General features: G+C 45.6%; 1 protein-coding gene across 1 annotated transcript in view; it reads right to left on the bottom strand.

Annotated features, from left to right (window-relative positions):
- The window catches only part of AFF2 (AF4/FMR2 family member 2), a 499,888-nt gene that overhangs the window by 195,897 nt on the left and 284,945 nt on the right, over positions 1-19,046 (bottom strand). The window contains exon 4 of the mRNA XM_029240247.1: positions 3,282-3,326. Within this exon, the coding sequence (XP_029096080.1) occupies positions 3,282-3,326 (45 nt within the window). The remainder of the gene's footprint in view (positions 1-3,281; positions 3,327-19,046) is intronic.

Genomic DNA, 19,046 nt, shown 5'->3' with positions numbered 1-19,046 from the left:
ACTTAAGTACTCTGCCTGCATAAAGTCGCACATTACTACTATTACTTTTTTATTGGTAGCAGTAATTTGTTATTGTTATTATTTTATTATTTGAAATGAGACTTGAAAATATTCAAGATGTCTGGAAGAATTCATTCCTAAGACCGGCTCAAATTTTGTCGGCGTGCTGGTATTCCCAGTTAGAGTTGCTAGGAGTAAGTCTGCCAAGCATCTGAGGCAATTTTTTTTGAATCCAGAGATTTTCACTGTAGGTTTGTGACACGGTGGTTGACAGGTATAGTGCAAAGCGAAGACCAGACTCTCCTTGTGCCTCTGCCATATACTAGCCTCACCCAGGGTGGCAGGTCATGTATAACCTCTCTGGGCCCCTATTTCCTGAAACACTGGGTTGGCCGAAAAGCTCATTCGGGTTTTTCCATAACATCTTCCGGAGAGCCCGAACGAACTTTTTGGCCAAGCCAATACTAAGGGACTACCATGGTTCCTATGATCAAAATAAGATAGTGAGGTTCAAGTACTCTGAAAGGCAGTCACGTGCTAGAGGGACATACGTTCGTCATATCAGATCAAGTCAGCCCCGGAAGACCAGACAAGGTGGGCTCCCGGGTAGAATGAGAGCCAGGAGTGCGTGGAAAGGGAAGTGGGTCTGAAGGGGAAAAATGGCGAGAGGGACTTTCAAAGGAAGCCAACTGGTTTGAACTTGAACAGCGTTTTGAAAAGGGGGCCCAAATCCAACGCGTTAGGCCAAAGTACTTCCACCGCCTGGGGACTGAGGGGCTGAGAGCGGGGAGAGGCCAGTCGTGTCCTACTTCGTCTGTACCAATGTGCGATGAAGTGGCTTTGCCTGCTGGGCTGTAGAGGGAAAAAAGGGGGACTCGGGGAGGTGGGAAAGTTGGGCGAGCCGACAGACAGAGCTCTCTCCCCGTTACACGTGCCAGCGGTATGTACACATTACAGACTCGTTCACGGCAGAGGAGAGGGATGTAAGGGTGCAGAATGAACCCCTGTTCTCCAGACGAGGAAATTGAAAAGCCACACAGCTAGGAAGTGATGCAACGTCAGGACCAACCGGCGGCCAGCTTTTCCCACCCCTGGGCCAGAGCACCTTCCTCTGCAGAGCCCCCTTCAGTGACGGAGAGAAGATGACCTTGCTCTGGACTCGGCTTAGTTGGAAAAGCACCGAGGGGGTCAGAGAGAGGAGGAGAGAAAGAGGAAAGGTATCTCCCCCCTCCGGCCCCTTCAAGAAGGAGGCAGATTGGGAGCAAGGTGACCAACAGACTTACTGTGGGATCGTCTGCAGGGCTCCGAGGCCCTCAAACAAACAGGAACGTGAACGTGCCGTAAAAAAAGGTCCAGCAAGCACTCTGTAGAGCCATGTACTGTGGTCTATAAAATTCCAAGCATGGAGATGGAAACATGTCGCTCTTCAATAAAGGAAAGCCCACTCATTAACGGTATTGTTGAGAAAACGAAACAAAACAAAAGCCCCAGAATTCTATAAATGTACAAGCCCTTCGAAAGAAAAAAAAAAAAAAGCCCATTCCCCTAGATTCTCTTTCAAGAACAACAGAAGACTTTTGTTACTTTCTCAAAGGGAGCTACCTTTTATGAGCTTATTAAGGTAACTACTTCTTTTCTTTCCGTGTTTAAGTGACATTCTGTTGTTTCTCTAAGTGGCTTCTCCAGCAGCCTGGAGTCGCCAGCCTCTGCCAGGTGTCCAGCTGGCTCCCCTCGCTCGGTCACTGTGTGGGCCACCTAGGCTCCAGGGCCGGGCTGCTCTGAAGTGGAGAATTCCAACTGTCACAAATGAGGTGGTGATTCTGAAACGGGTCTGGCATTCCTCTGGGGTTCAGAAAAGACCACTGACTTCATTTGGAAAAGCCAGACTACTGTAGGGACTGGAGGAAGAGGTTCCTTTCAGCATCGCCTTTCTTTAAAAGGCAGGTGGCCAAGACCCTCACAGTATTTGGTGTATCTGGTGCATCTGCACTGTCTCCACCCGATGCAAGGTGCAGGGAGCAAGCGGCTGGGTTCCGAGGGTGCATCACGCTGTGGATTTCATGGCGGCCGCCCACACTTCCCACCCCACCTCCACCCCCGGCCCTTGGATCCCAGGGAGAGATGATGGAGCGGTTCCTGGACTCTTACCAAAGTAACCAGTACTCCCCTAACTCAGATCGTCTCATCTCTGATCAGAGTGATCGGAGTCCCCTCTTTAACAGTCAGTAACAACGTTCTTGGGCTGAAAAAGGTGCACGAATACCCACAGTGGGGGAAATCAGGTGCGCGGTCAGCTCCATGGTAAACAGGTTTCTACTCCTTTCTATTCCTTTGGCTGCATCTTCACAGGGTTTGCTTCCAACACTTACCAGGGAGAGTGTCGGGGGAGCTGAGGTGACTTGGGGAGGTGAGGAAAGGGGATGAAGAATTTCCCCTGGCACAGAGATGGATTTCTTTCCCCAGTGGAAAGCCAGCGTGTTTGTCTCCCGGCCACACTGATCATTTCTCATAGTAAATAGCATTTAGATACCTCTCGGCAGCTTATAAGGGAATTAGGACAGGCATTATTGTCCTCTTTTACAGACAAGGAAGGGAGATTCAGAAAGATGAAGTTATCTGTCCAAATTGCGGAAGTGACGGTGGAGAGAGAACTCACTCCCATGATTCCTGTTCTTCATATACCGCAACGCCTTACGATGCCAACAGGCAGACACGGGAGATACATTTCTCTGCCTTGGCTTTGGTTTCTCCTTTTGGTTTAATCGTGTACTTTGGGAGAGGTCATTGCCACCTTTTGCAGCTCTGTGCTGTCTCCACGCCATTCTCATGCACCAGTTCACCCCTATTAGTACCATCTCCCACAACTTGCCATCATTCTCGAGTCTCTCCTCATCTCCTCCCCTCCACCCTGCCACTTCTCATCCCCTCATTGCAGGCCACAATCTCCATGACCATGTCCCATCAGCAACGTAGCAGGAGGCAGCAATGAGGCTGACCTGAGATCCCAGAGAACAGAAAGGCAAAGATTGCGGGTAGGATGCTTGAACAGGAAACGTTTCCTAAAGGAGGTGGTGAGTCTCTGTTCAGCCCTGAAAAGACTCAGAAGGATGCGAGAAGGCGACAGAAGCTTGGTGAGATCAGGAGACTAGCTTGATTAGAGAGCAAGAAGACGAGGTAAGAAATGAGACACTCCCAGAAACAGAAGAGGAATGACTTTAAACAGCTGAAGCAGGTTGACTGCTTCATTATTAAAAGGCAGAGAGATAAAGGTTTAAACTCACCCGCAAGATTTCTTCAACACAGCTTGGGTCACTGGGAAGGCTCACCTAAAACAAAATAAACAAAAAAAGAAAATTAGCCATAATCTGGTTATTCTCAGAAAAGCACGCTGTATAATATTTTACCCTGTAGGAAAAATCGTAAAGGAAGTAAATATAGCTATGCATGTGGGGTTTCCCCTGTGAAATACAAAGCAGTAAGTACCTGCAAATGGCCAATTTTGTTTTCTTTTACGGAAGCAGTAAGACCACGGCACAAGACGCAGAGAGGGCCTGGCTCTGTCACTGATTTGCTCTGGGACACGGAGCCACCCTCCCCTGTCCCCCGAGCTTCACTTTGCTCATCCATCCAAAGAAGGAGCTCGCCTTCCTGATCTTTGAGGCCTCTTCCACCCACTGACATACTTTACCATGTTATTCATAATCACAGATTTGTAAAAGAGGACGCCTATACGAACCACTTCTGTGATTAACTGAAGTCCCCTTTTAACTCAGGAGTCCAATCAGACGCCTACAGAGGGAATCTCACAAAGTGAACGCCCTGAGCTTTTCTCCTCAGTGTGACACCTTCCTAATCAATCAAACTTCAAGCGGCTAGCAGAGCTGTACCGAGTACTGACGCCGCACCTGGCACATGCCCTTTCCTTCAGGAGCTCCAGAGTCAGTGAGAGCAAGAAACCAAATGCCAAAGTGAAACACCAGCTCTAAAGCTGTGCTTGATGAGGGACCTGAGGGTGGGACCACCAGCTGGAGGAAGGTCTACCAGGTGTGATGGCACCTGTGCAGGTACGGGCATCCCCCAAACCTTCCGAACTCTCTCCTTCACACCTTCACGCCTTCTCCACGGAGGCAATCTGATCACCTCCACTTCCCTCCAGTTCCAGTAGGGAGACCATTTGGTCTCTTTCACTCACTGCCTTGGGAGGTAAAAGGCCAGTCCTGTAAAGAGAGTACTGCCACAGAGGCTGTAGGTTCCAGGCCTCTCGCAAGGGCAACTAAGTCCTAATCCCCTAGTTACTCTGATAGATTAAGGTATAAACACAACTGTATTTGAGGAAATGGGGCAGAGAATATGGTCCCAGTTTCCCTCGATCTTAAAAAAATACATGCTACAATCAATATTTATTGACTACCTTGACTACCTACTCCACGGAAAAGTCCCTGCTCCAAGCAGCATAAAATCCCTAGTGGGGAATTAGAGAGTCCACAATAACGAGGGGGCCATCCAGCCTGGGTTATAACCCAGTGTGGTTCCAGTGTACACATGTTATTCTGCTGTCATTACTGACAGTGTCCCTTTTCACCCTCAAAAATGTCCTGATTCGGACGACAAATTATACAGTCACCCTTCCAAGAACACGAATACTCTAATACTGAGTGGAAAGAACAGTAGAAGGAAAGGCTGACAAATTGCCTGGGCAGACATGGTAAAGAACCTTAAATACAGGCTCCTGATAGGGAACCACACGTGGTTTGGTCTAGCAGAGATCATTCATTCATTCATTCATTCATTCAACAAATATTCTTCGAGGGCCAGGGACTGTGCCACCAGGCTTGTGGTCGGCAAAGACACAACGGAAAGAAGCAGAAGGAGACACAGTTTCCTCCCTCATGGAGTTTGTAGACTCAGGAAGAAGGTGGGTGTGAAGAATCACGTAGGTAATGGACGACTGTTACCATGGTAAGTACTATAAAGCAGAACATCCCATGGACACCAGTCCTGCAAAATGAAAGGTTCCGTGTCCAACAAAAAGTATGGGAAATGCTGCCATGCATCCCCCTCTTGGCAACCCATGATGCAACTTAGAGGCTCTGAGACACCTATGTAATTGGTTTAAAGCAGCATGTTCCCCAACTTTCTTGACTATAGATTGTTGGGTTTTTGGCTTTCACGTGTGTTTTTTTTTTCCAATTAACAATGATCGCCATTCCGTAGAATGGGTGTTTGCAGAATATACACTAGGAGAGGCTGGTCTAACATATTACAGGATTACAGAACTCAACAGATTATTCTTAACAGCAAATAAAATCTCATTCCAAGGACTTCCCTGGTGGCGCAGTGGTTAAGAATCCGCCTGCCAATGCAGGGGACACGGCTTCCAGCCCTGGTCCGGGAGGATCCCACGTGCCACGGAGCAACTCACCCCGCGAGCCCCAACGACTGAGCCCCTGTGCCACAACTACTGAAGCCTGCGTGCCTAGAGCCCGTGCTCTGCAACGAGAGAAGCCACCGCAATGAAGAGCAGCCCCCGCTCGCCGCAACTAGAGAAAGCCCGCGTGTGGCAACAAAGACCCAATGCAGCCAAAACTAACTAACTAAATAAATTTTTTAAAAAATCTCATTCCATTGCTCAAGGCTCTAGCAACCGTATTTTCCAAGACAGTTGTTGAACTTCTAACATATACCTTCCCCAAACACAAAGGTCAAAATGATTACAGCCAAGACTTAAATCTTCAGTGTGGTTGTCCCATTGTATCTGTTGGGCTGCCAACTCTCATGAAAAGGTCTTTGCTTTCCCTTTGCCACACAAACACACAAATGTTAATTTTGAAATAAAAGTGGGAAAAAAGTATCAGTCACATGCAGACACAGCGAGGACATTTGCCTACGAGTCTCAAGAGTTGGGTGGGAGGCTGATCCTACCCCTTGGGAACAGGACTTCATGACCTTACCCCTGTGAGTTCCAGTTTGCCCAACTATAAAATAAAATCGAGTAAAATAAAAGGACGATAAGAGTAAAACCTGTTCCTTTCAAAGCTCACAAGGGTTTCTGCGAGCAGCAAATGAAATAAGGTCTGTGAACGCGCTTTGTAACCCGCAAAGCCCCTCATGGTGCGTTGGGTTTTTAGCCCCTGCCCTGCTGGTCTCCTCACTGCTTTATTACGAAGCCCAGTCTTCTCGTCTGCACAAGGTAAGATCTGACTCACTCTTGCCAACCGCAAATATCATGTCTACACCTGGTATTATAAATATCCGTTTCCTTATGGGGAAATGCTGTCAAGATAGAAAGAGTTGTGGACTCTGGGGAAGAACTCTGCCGACACGGACAGTCAAATAAATATGCATCCATACCGAGCGTTCAGATTTTTTTTTTCTTTTTTAGAAAATACTGGAATCCAGCATTGACATGGAGTCACCAGTCCCGCAAAGTCATCTAGCCCTGCTCTGCTGCTCTTTTCACCGCAAGACAACTCATTTGAGCCGCAAGTGTTTTCTTCCCCCCCTGCAAGTGCCTTTGAATTAGCCAGCGAGCATCTCCTCTGTGCCTAGAACAGTGCTGGGTGAGGGGGGGTCGGTGACACAAAGAGCCGTCAGACCTGGCCTCTTTCTCTCGGAGTTAAATGTCTAGATGGGACGGGAAAACAAACAATTGAGACCCACGGGGACATACATTGTAAGGTGGCGACGAGGGTAATAGGATCGCATTCGTTCGCCCGTCTGCCCATTCATCAGTTCTCCCACTTACTTCTTTAGACAACAAATCCTGGCTGAGCTCACACTGTGCTCAGGACGGTGCCAAGGGGAGGGTTTAAAGACACCAAAGACAACATAATTTCTGCCTTCGAGACTCCACGCAAATTGGGGGAGACAAACATTTACAGGGGAAACAGACAATACGGAACAGGAGGTCTGACTTGGGTGTCAGGGGTACCTACCGGGTTCACGGACAGAGCCATGTCCGACAGGAGGTCCCAGCCGCCGAGGTCCCCATCGCAGTCCTCACCCCATAAGGGGGGGAGAGGCCAAGGATTTGACATGGCCGAGCAGTGCCGGGGCCACCTGAGGCCACTTCAGGCTCAGAGCCCCCTGAGGAACGGCACCCAGGTCACTCACACTGCGCTCTGGACAGAAGCCGGGCTCAGGCTGGGGCTCAGCCCCCGCTGCCTGGTTGCTCTGTCTGTCTGTCTGTCAGTCTGTCTCTCACAGCCCCGTCCTCTCGCAGGAACTGTGGAGGAGTCACTCGGACAGGTGTGACAGGAGACAGGAGGAGAACTAGTGGTGACACTGGGATTAGAACTGCCGCCTGACGAGTTGCCAAGCTGCCGCTTAATTCCGGAGCCACCTTCGCCTCCCTTTCAATGCACTCTTGAGTATTCAGAGAGTCCACAAAGCGCAAGTTAGCCACTCAGAGCCGGCGATCTCGTGCATCCCCCTCTCCGCCCCCTCCTCCGGGAGCAGAAAGCGAGCTGCACGCCGCCCGGGGAGGCTGTGCTCTCACTCCTGGCCCCAGACTACCCTCTCGGGCTGGGCACGGACGGGGTCCTCTAAGGGCCAGGGAAGGCAGGCGCCCATCGGGCAGGTGCTGAGTTGACTGAGAGCCCTCCCAAGTGCCTACCCTCTCGGCGTGTGACAGTGCAGGCTGCCACCCCGTGTAGCCACACGGGGACCACGCGCAGATCATCTGCCTGGTGATAAAGACATATCTTAGGAAATAATCAGGGTACCTTTAAATCACCAAATATTCAATTAACTGCAGGAACAATAAATGAATTGCATAGGATGTTTTAATCATTCTGGAATTAATCAGTTTGGAGCACACTTCTTGGCGATTAGGGTAATACAAGATATCAAAAATACCCTGATTGTGGCATTGAGAGACACTGATAGAAAACACGAAGATTCATGTAAAACATTAAAAGAATCATGGTCATCACATGGTTAACCCAGCAGAGCGGGATGCGTGTCTCTGAGTACATTTTTATTAAGTGATTGCGAGGGAAAAGAGGTCATTTTTTTTTTTTTTCTAAAATCACCCTTAAGTTTTCCCACAAAACCTGGCCATCTAAGTCCACTATTCTAGGCATGTTTCACCTTGACAAAGACTTCGCCCAGTAAAATTCACAAACTGCAAGTTTAACTGCCAGTGAACGCTTGGATTCTCCTAACAAGTGCAAGTGACACTGAGTGACACATCACTAACACCAAAATCCATGCTACCGGCCCAGTTAAACAAGATCCACGACGGACACCGCCGGCAGCTTCCAAACTAATTCCATTTGTATTTTCATTAACAAATTGCCCCATTCATCCCCACGACTGACTGACGACACAGAGGTCCCCCGACACGGCATCACTAACAAAATGAAAACTCAGGTTATGATATTCTAGTAGCAAATGAGTCTTCCGGCTTTTTAAAATGTTTAATCCCCATCATCAGTCATTTGTCCAAACAAGGAGCAGCAGCCTCTGAAGTTCCCATTCGCACTCACTTTGAGATCCCTTTACTTCCCCTCCCCATCCAGGGAGTCCCCGTTTTCCAACTTGGAAAAGGACAAACACAGTTCAGGTTAAGATCTTTCTGTCCCTTGCTTCCTGCCTCACCTTAACCTGTCCCTATTCTACTTTGTATTCATGAGTCTACGGTTAAATGGGAACAGTTAACATAAACTGCAGACAGAAATCCTCAGGTGATATAACTTTAATCAAAACAAAGAACATTTCACAACAGTCACATGGTACAGCCAACCAGCTCATCTTCCCATTTCATTTTAATACAGCAAAAGTCCTGGGTGTCCAAGGAGTTGGTATTTAAAATATTGCTTCCGGCTAATTTTTAAGGGTGTCACATGGTCAAAATACCCCATGTAAAACAAGCTAATATTCACCATTCGCTCTAAGAAAAGAAGCAATAAAAAGTAGAGCATGATAGTCCCCGCTCGCTGCAACTAGAGAAAGCCTGTGCGCAGCAACGGAGACGCAACACAGCCAAAAATAAATAAATAAAATAAATAAATTTTTTAAAAGTAGAGCATGAAGATCAAAGGAATATACCACTTGCCATTTTAAGCTAAGTACAGAAAGTGACCCTGTGTCTAGAACCTTACGTGGAACTAAAACTAAAAAGGAAGACTCAGCGATCACATTTTATTTATTTGAGCAAATCAGTGAGATAATTTACTGTGCTTTCCGGGGGCATAAAGGGGTAGGGGAAAGAGCATGGGCTTTGAAGCTGGAGAGACTTGGATTTTAATCCCAGCTCTGATACTTAACTTGCTTTGTGAACTTGGGCAAGACACTTGAACTTCTCTGAGCCGCTGTTTCTCTATCTATGTAAGGGGAATAAAATTCCACTTCGAGGACTGTCGTGAGGTTGAGATGAAGTGAGTCATATAAAAGTACCTTAAGCCTGGCAGTGGGTGCATCTGAAGTCTCCATCAACACCTTTTATTCGAAGTTCCCTCTAAGGCTCTTGGAAAGTTGTCAGCACCCTGAACCTTGGAACCACTGAGTACATAGTTTAGTCGCCTTGGAAATTGGCCCCCATGACATCTTGTGAATGTCGCTAATTATGAAATCCTATTCAGCGGCCCAGTGCATAAGGAGTCTCAGGCTGCGGCTCCATCTGGTAGCTCTCACTGAAGGTGACAAAGGAGGCTGGAGATGGGACTTGAGGGGGTAAGACAACAGAGAGCGAAGGGGGGCTGAAGGGGAAGGGTGGGCGATGTGCTTCATTATGGGGACAGCTCTCCGCTGATTATATTAGGTACGGGCCCATCATCAGTGGAGAGGACCTAACGGCAGATGGAATTTGAAGCGAAGAGTACTTAATTCAGTGGGCTCTGAATAGCCATTAGCTCACTGTTCATTTATTTGGTCTAATAACTAGTTTCTATAGAAGAGTGAGCTATAAACGGGGGGGCGGGGTGGGGGGTGAAAGTCTTAAAGAAAAGTAAGGTACACATCTAGAAAGATTACCCTAAGAAACCAAGAGCCCTTCTGGAAGAGGCTGGCTGCCTGACCCACATTCCCCCAGGACGCCCTGCCTCTGGTCACCCGAGCTGTGCCTTCGCTGCCCGCGAGGCTCCCCAGGGACGGAGCCCCTCCTCCCACATTCTCCAGGCTTCTCGCCCAGATGCCTTAATCCCGCTGCTTTCACTCAAGCTGCATCCTCCTCCTTCTCTTTGCCGGCCTCCCAGACTCCGACCCAACAAGCTTGCCCCTTCCTGCCTGTGCTCTTCCCAGCCTTCTGTCTGCTCTCCGTGTCTGCCCTACAACCCAGAGACCTTCCAGCCACGGTCCCTGCCTTCTGAAATTCCTAGGCATGCGTACGACTCCTCAGGGCCCGCGGGATACCCACTTCTGTCCCATCCAAGTCCTAGCACGGAAACCAAGGACCATTTAAGATTAAAGCCTTCATTCCACGAAATCCCTACCTACTGCACTCCCATTAACATTAATGGCTATCTTGTGTGCGGGTCCATATGTAGTATCCACATCTCAACTTCAATTCTCTACCTCCTTCCTACACATGGACCATTTTCTCACTGATGCTAATTGTCAGATCCCGGGTACATTTCCTCTTCTTCTGCTGATGGTTTTTAAATGCATGGGAAACGCAAACTGATTTCTGTACTAACTAATACAAACGTGAGAAAAAGAGTTATTTCATGGAGAACTATATTCAATATCCTATGATAAACCATAATGGAAAAGAATATATATTAAGAAAGAATGTATTGATATGTATGACCGAATCACTTTGCTGTACAGCAGAAATTAACACAACATTGTAAATCAACTAGACTTCAATAGAAAAAAAACATGAGGAAGCAGGCAACTCATATACAACATGTAGCAGACACGTACTACAGACCTCAGCTATAAAACTAATTTCACACCTTAGTCATCCGAAGATGAAACTGCATCAAAAGACCATTTACAGTTTCTTTTGTGACGAGTCCACATTCCAGATAGCATGGCATATGATGTATCACACATCATGTATTCCAAAGCCACCCCTGAATCCTTAGGAGTGGCTAGGGGGACAGGAGGAAAATCAGGCAAGCATGATGTCCCAGAAAGCCAGAGAAGAAAGTGTTTCAAGGAGAAAGCAGCCATTCAGTAAGATAAGGATGCAGAATCGGCTGGGTTCGGCCGATCCTAGGCCATCTGGGCCATCGGCCACCTTGGACAGAGCCGTTTCAGCGGCATGCTGTGGATGTGAACCTCACCTCACCGGAGTGTGCTGAGGAGAGAGTGGGAGGGGCGGATGCAGGAGGGAATAAACAATTCCCGCTGTGACAGGGAGCAGAGAGATGGGGTGACAGGATGTGGTGATGTGGTGTCGAGGTTTTTCTTTGTATTTTAAGAGGGATGGTACTAAGGCATATTTATATACCAATGGGTATAACTCAGTGGAGAGGGGAAGAAACGTATCGCAAAAGAAGAAAATGGATGATTGTGAAAGCAAAGTCCTTGAGAAGGAGCGAACAGATTAGGACACAACTGGAGAGGCTGGCCTGAAAGAGGAGCGTGGACCCTTCTGGACAGTTCTTCCATTGTAACGGCAGGGAAGGCAGAGTGCCTTAGGTACATAAGCAATTGGGTTGGAGAAATTAAAGACGAGAAGATGAGGGGGTACTTGTCTGATTGTATCTATTTTTCTCTATGAAGTATGTGGCAAGGTCATCAGTGGAGAACGGGGCTGGTTATTGGAAACATGCGGAGAAAGGAAAGGTGGAAAAGGTTCCGTTGGAGAACAGGAAGAGGGGCAGGCTAGGAAAGTATAATAGAACTCTCTGGCAATATTGAAGAGCGAGAAAGAGGGAGCTATCGTGTGAAACACTGAAGGAGATGCTGTCTATGCCCACAGTACGGAGATAAAGGAAGGAGGAGGTAGGGGAAAGGAGACAATTGGAGGCCAAGTAGCCTCTGGCGATTTAGAAGGAGGTGGCACTCTGCTCCCCACTATTAGCTACTGCACTTTCCCACACTGATTTGCTAATTAACCACAGCTCACAGTTCTCCAACTGCTCTAGTCTATAAGGGACTTCATTCTGAATGGAACAAGCAGAGCGCCCAGGAGCACAAGCAATGATCTGCTGGGATCCCACAGTGGTGAATCTCACATGACCCACAAGCCCGGATGAAGTGGAGCGCGGGGCCTGAGGAACGCCTCTCTGGGGGCTAAATGAATTCAACTTTGTCCCTCGGGAAGTAGAGAACTCCATTAACCCATATCCTCATGAGAGAGATCATTCCTACAGAGCATTGGAAGAAGCTTCCAAATTGTTTAAAGAAGAGCTGTTTTTAATCACTTAACTATTTTGTCCTTAAGAAAACTTTTACACATTTACTATGTTAGCAGGAGACATTTTAAAGTACGATTATCTTCTATAATACGTCTTGGATTGACAACTTCTTCTAAGCATTTATGGTTTCTAGAGATACAAGACTTCCTCACCAGGGGGGAAAAATGAAGTGGGAGTTCAGATTTTTCTGGTAGCTTCTGAAGACACTACCACAGGCATATTATGGGGCCTTAAATTACATGCTGTAACCCCATTTAGAAAAGAACCTTTTAAATATGTATCTTTGGCTCCTATTTTCTGAAAATCTTTCAGAAAGGAAAGGTCTTCCCTTGACATTCGCAATCCCTCACCCTAAAGAAACTCCTTCCGTCTCCTTCTAAATACATAGCTAATGATTTAAATGTCTGCTTTAAAGCAAGAAACCCGGATTTCAGTTTGATTTTGCTCTATAGCTACATTTTCCTTAAAGCAACGTCAGTGGAATAGACTTTACAAATTGTACCCATACGTGTCCTCAATAAAAAGGTGACAACAGAATACACTTGATAGAAAGTGTCTCCTCTTTCAGACTAACCTCTAACGAACTTGGCGCCTTCTTGACTCTCTAAATCCTGCACTTAGGATTGTCTTAATTGCCAGTGGTTGACACCGCGATGCCACAGAAAGAGACCTACAACTGCTCTTCTCTGACAGCGATGATCTGAAAGAACAAGCCCTGTGCACGGGAAGTGAATCCTCGCCAGCTCCCCTATTATTTATAACTCTAATTAAAACACTTTTATCTATTAATGCCAAGTGACACTACTAAATATATTCAGGGAAGTTCACATTTTTTCTAGGCTTCTGGAATCTCTCAGATCTGCACCCACTTACACGTGGTTTAACTGCTCACTAAAATGAAATGATAGCTAAGAATAACTCCCTTCCATTAGATTTATAAATCTCATTAATTAATTCTACACCTCCAATGGTGTAGAGACCAAACTCAACTGCAAGATCTAATTAAAGAGAAGTAAAAAAAAAAAATGTTAAGAAACAACACTGAGATTGAAACACAGAAGTAACTGTTTAGCCTCAAATTAATGAGGCGCTATGCTAAGGAAGCATGTCCATTAATCCCTAATGAGGACTTTAAACACATTAAAACTTCCTAATACAAAATGTTTGCCTTCCTTTTATCCAATAACAAATAAGCCAATAATTTTCTGGCTCTAAATGACACTGTTAACTGTCACGGCATGTTTTATTTGACAAACCCTCCATTCAAATACTGTAAAACCAATTAATTTGCCTGCTGTGAAATGTGTTTCTTGGTAGCTTTTATGTGATTTTTTTTCTTCTCAAAGGAATGTAAATAGGAGGTCAATGTAGGTGCCTGGTATTGCTCAAAAAATATGCCACAGTAGCTATAGGTTGTCTCTCCTGTTTGCAATTCAAATGAGTTGAAAGACAACCTTCATTTTCAGGTCACAATCACAGACTGGTTTCCTGATAAGGAAACCGTGTCAGAGTAATAGTTTGATTACCATGAAGAGGATGCCATATTTGAGAATGGAGAGTTGGCAAAATTACCACTTTGTTCGATTGTAAATAATGCTTCACGACCCTGGCCCTTACCGACCTGGTATGGTTACCTATCTCCTGCTTCATCCAGCCCTCCCCCAAATGCACCTGCGTGTGTGCCCAGGAAATCACTCTCTAAAATTGGAGTTTATTCCTGATGCTTTTATTTGAAAACACCACAATTTGTTATACTTTTTTGTTGGCAGAAAAATCAATAGAACAAACACAAGAAGTTCCTGTTTCTTAAACTTCCCCTGGGCCTTACTTAGTATCTCCAGTTAGCTTGAGAGATGGCCCTAAGAGCCCTTCTGCCCAGCATTTATGGAACACTCTGAAACACTTGGCTCGTAGAAGGGCATGGCACTTTTCCAGAAAATCACTCTGCAAACACAGACCCCTGACACCGTGTCATAAAGAAAGGGTCTGTGACACTACGTGTGGGCCCGCTCTGTGGAGCATCTCGAGCCCACTGCCTCATACATTGAAGACCAGAGAGGGAATGATACATGGTGTCCCATGGTTTATGGAGTCAAACAGTTTACGCCAATTAACACGAACAGCATATGCCGGACACCAACGATCCTAGCTTGTCTCACATCCACGTGAAAACCAGGGACTGATTATTTCTTAGCTGTGAAAGTAAGCAAGATAAACAGACACCTGGCAGGTGCTTATAATTCCAGGTACAATGACAACACCTTACTGATACAAATAAAATACATCCAGTGAAATAACCACACTTACTCCTGACTGGGATCAATGTGTTGGGGTATTTCCAAACTTGGTGCTTGGAAAAGCTGTTCACGTTAAGAAACTTGTGCATTATGTACAGTGCACTAGGCATTATGGGAAATTCAGTAGATGATAAAGACTAAATGTCCACAAGGAACATCTACTTAAGAGTAGACAGGACCGATATACCAAAAATGAGTAATGACAGTACAAGCTGGCACATATTTTCTGATCCCTGAATCAGGCACATGGGCAGCAGGATTTTACTTTGGGGATGACATGACTTAGATGGCCAAATATGGGAATGTCCAGACTATCTAATATGGGGAGAATGAAAGTGATTATTTCAAATCAGCACTCTCCTAGAAATCCCAGACTGTGTGGTGACGCTACTTTTAAGAGGCAGATGAATGGCTTTCACAATAACTGTAACAGGAAGTCACAGATGAAAGAAACTGTCCATGGCTCTGGGGTGATCATGCAAGGAAGTGGGACTTGACCTTGATTTTGAATAAGAGAAAAGATTCATATAGGTAGTGACTATGGCACTGTATGACTTTGGGCAAGCCACAGTCTCTCTAGCTGTAAAACCAACGGGTTGGCCAAGGATCTAGTCTCTAAAGCAACTCCAACCTGTTAAAATGAGTGTATCAATCTGTGGTCCAAAGCAAATTAATTTCAAAACTTGAACTTGTGTTCACCAGCTGATCTCTAATTAAGAGAAGTCTCCAATCGAAAATGAAAAGCTATAAATTTCACAGGGACAGAGCCTGCATGATCTACAGAAGTAAAAATGTCAAGCCGTCCTGGCAAATATTTTCAAAATGGCAGCAGGTAACATGCTTTAGGACTTCAGTGGAAACATTAAAATGTGGACAGTTCCATTTTTCATATTAGGGAGACCACTATGACAATTAGATGTCATTCTCAAAAATAACATGTTGGCCACAAAGACAGAGTGCCTCAGTCATGTGAGGGCTTCTCGTTAAGTGAGAAGTTCTCGCTAAATGGTAGTGAAAATATAATCGGTACTTGGCTAAAGGTCCATACCCTTGAAGCCAAAGCATGTAGAAATGGCTCTGTTTGAAACGATTTTGAAATATCCCATAAGAGCTCCTACATCTTCCGTTTTTAATCAAGATTTGGGAATGTACTGAGACCACCAGACATCAAGCGTGCTTGCGACCTTTTCAACTGTCAGACCAGATAGATTTTTATCTTATGTGAATCAACCGAAAGCCTCAAAGGTGCAGTGCCAGAGCGTGAATCCATTTCACTAGACAGTCATTGAAAGTATAATTCAAAGTGCAACTTATTTTCACATTTTCTACCACAATACTTTTGGCAGCCCAGGGCAGAAAGTCAAAACCTGGTTTCCAATGGAGACCGCTTCCAGTGGTTTCTAAATGTTGGCAGCAAGAATTCCTTCTTGTCAAAGAGATCAGCAGTCACTGGCTTTCATTAATTTATTTTCAATGACTGCTGCTTGCTCTCAGGAAGCCTTTCTTTACCTAAGGATGTTGACCTGCTGTTGGACCCCATCAGAAACAGACACGGAGAGACACTGATATATTAGGAGATTGGGAGATTCCCTCCAGTGGCCTTCATAGACTCCACAACTTCCATTTATTCTCACGGAGGCCATGAGCACAAAAAACAAGATTTGTGGCGAAGACATAGCTGGAATCTATAAAAGCTCCCAACACAAGATGAATAAACCCAGCGATATATATTACACTGTAAAGTGTTATCTGAAGATCTTTAGAATCAGTTTGAAGGTCTTTCTTCATTCAAATGAATTATCATAAAGAAGAGGGACTTTTTAAATCTAAAATGATATACCAATTTAGATGATGTGATTACAAATACTTAGTGTGCCTTTAGTTGGGTACCCAAAAGGCTCTGGGCTGAGGGCTGGCTGTAAATAAGCATTTATTATGATCACACTGATCTTGAAATTATCTAGCTGAGCACTTAGGTATACTTATAAAATGCATTTCATTAATTTCTAAATGTTTTGTCTTTGTTTTACAATATGTGCTCAAAAGGAAAGCACGACACCATATCAGGGTGCTATAAGGCTTTTAGGCAGCATCTAACATCTATTTTGTCGAGATAAGCTTTGCAATTAGCGTTTTCAAGAGTCTCAGTTTCTCATCTCTATAAATGATAATCTAACCCCCAGTGAGATCTCCTTTATCCTTAATGTGAAGATATTAACCCCTTAATTCAAAACTCTAAGAACAGCACCCTGGTGGCATATGAAAACAAAAGGGAATGAGGCCATTTATATGAGGGCGATATTAAGAATATGGTCTACTGTTATTGCTACTAAGACCAAGGCTCAGATACATAAATCCTCGGAAGTTTCGTCCTTGCTGGGCTACAAAGTCCTTTCACATCCTCTCTGCTCCCCACCTGCCACCCTGTATCATTTGTTCCTCATGACAGCCCTGTAAAGTAGGCAAAGAAGATACAATAAGCTTCATTATAAAGATGAAAAAAAATCTGGGCCTTCAAAAGGTTACATGACTTGTCTGAGGTTTTATGGCCACTTAGCGGCGAAGACGAGCCCCCCTAGGTTTTCAGCTACCCGATCCAGTGTGTCTTTCGCTATTTCATGCTCCTGGTCTATACACATGGACTTAGACTGCCCACTAAAGCCGGAGGAATTCAGAAGCCAAGTTCATGAACTGCAATGAAGGTTCCCCCCTAAGATGAGAGGATACTTATCTCTGTTATAGGGCAAATAATGTTATCCCCAATTCCAAACTGACTACCAACCGACAAGGCCAAAAAACCCTGATGGCCTACAATGAGACCTACAATGAGTCTGGGCATTGAAGAGCACCTGCTATGTCACTGGTAGACCAGGCCCTTCCTCCAGCCAGGCCTCCACAGATGCTAAGCAGTGAGAACTCAGGTTCAACACCGAGGTCAGCACCTTGCTACTCAGATACCTGACTGCCCTTTAGCTTTAGTTCTTGGTTATTTTAAAGCCAACTGAAAGAAGTTCCTACAGGTTCATTGGCTGTCCAAATATGCCGTGAAAACCGGCCTCCCACGAACACCTGAAGTCAGTGTTGACTTGAGGAGTCGTGAATCGGTGGGGAAATGAGCTTACCAGCGCCAGCCTCTCCAGTTGTGTCCTAATCTGTTCGCTCCTTCTCAAGGACTTTGCTTTCACAATCATCCATTTTCTTCTTTTGCGATACGTTTTTTTTTCCCCTCCCCACTGAGTTATACCCATTGGTATATGAATATGCCTTAGTACCATCCCTCTTAAAATACAAAGAAAAACCTCGACACCACATCACCACATCCTATCACCCCATCTCTCTGCTCCCTGTCACAGCGGGAATTGTTTATTCCCTCCTGCATCCGCCCCTCCCACTCTCTCCTCAGCACACTCCGGTGAGGTGAGGTTCACATCCACAGCATGCCGCTGAAACGGCTCTGTCCAAGGTGGCCGATGGCCCAGATGGCCTAGGATCGGCCGAACCCAGCCGATTCTGCATCCTTATCTTACTGAATGGCTGCTTTCTCCTTGAAGCCCAACATACCCTCCCCCTTTTATTGTTCCATTCAAGGAACGAGGAAACAGCCAAATCGAGCTGGCAAGGGCAACCCTTCCATCCTGAGAAATCTGGTTACTGAGAGTAAGATGGGCACTCTGAAAAAGGACTGCCCCTGACAGCCATTACAGGTAGATAGAAGCCTTTGGCCCAGAGCATTAAAGCTCTGACCATGATCTATTAAAATTGCTGAAGGGCAGAGAGGAGAGGGACCAGGTAAGAAATGAAATAACTCTATGATAAATGTGTCATCTGTCCCATGCAAAGCTAATGCTACTGGTTCCTTCTCAGTGGAACACTTTTCAGTTGCTTGTCCAGTAATGGATACATTCATCTCCTGATAGACTGTTGACAGAGAAAGGGCCCTAGAGGCTATATACTCCAACCTCTAACGTGCAGCCCATTTTAAAGGATGAGGACAAAAGAAGTGCAGAGAGGTGAAATGATTTGCCCAAGGTCACACAGCCATGTGAATGGAGGGCCTGAGACGAAACTCTGGTCCATCAGGCTGAAAAAGCCAAGTTTTTGTAGTCTTGGCTTTACCACTGCTTACATAGCTCCTATGACAGGGGACTCATTATTTCCCAATTCCATTTCATTTAAATCAATTTATTTCAATTTAATGAAGCAACTCAAGAAACTCTGAGTTCCTTCTACTGGAAGATCAAATAGATCTATCCACACGGTACCCTCTGTATTCTGTTGGGCAGTGAGGACAGGGGAATTGTGCCTTACCTTACCTCTGAAAGCGGTATCTAAGTGGAGCAGCTCTTCAGAAAAGTTTAAATAGTGTGAAGACATGGTGATTATTAAGACTGTGATGAAAATATTATATGTCCAAGAAAGCAGTGGGCAACAGGAAGAG

Source organism: Monodon monoceros, unplaced genomic scaffold (genome assembly GCF_005190385.1).
Source record: "Monodon monoceros isolate NGI ecotype Baffin Bay Population unplaced genomic scaffold, NGI_Narwhal_1 Super_Scaffold_22, whole genome shotgun sequence".
Lineage (NCBI taxonomy): Eukaryota > Metazoa > Chordata > Mammalia > Artiodactyla > Monodontidae > Monodon > Monodon monoceros.
Note: the sequence above shows the minus strand (reverse complement) of the source record. Positions and strands in the feature narration are given on the sequence as shown.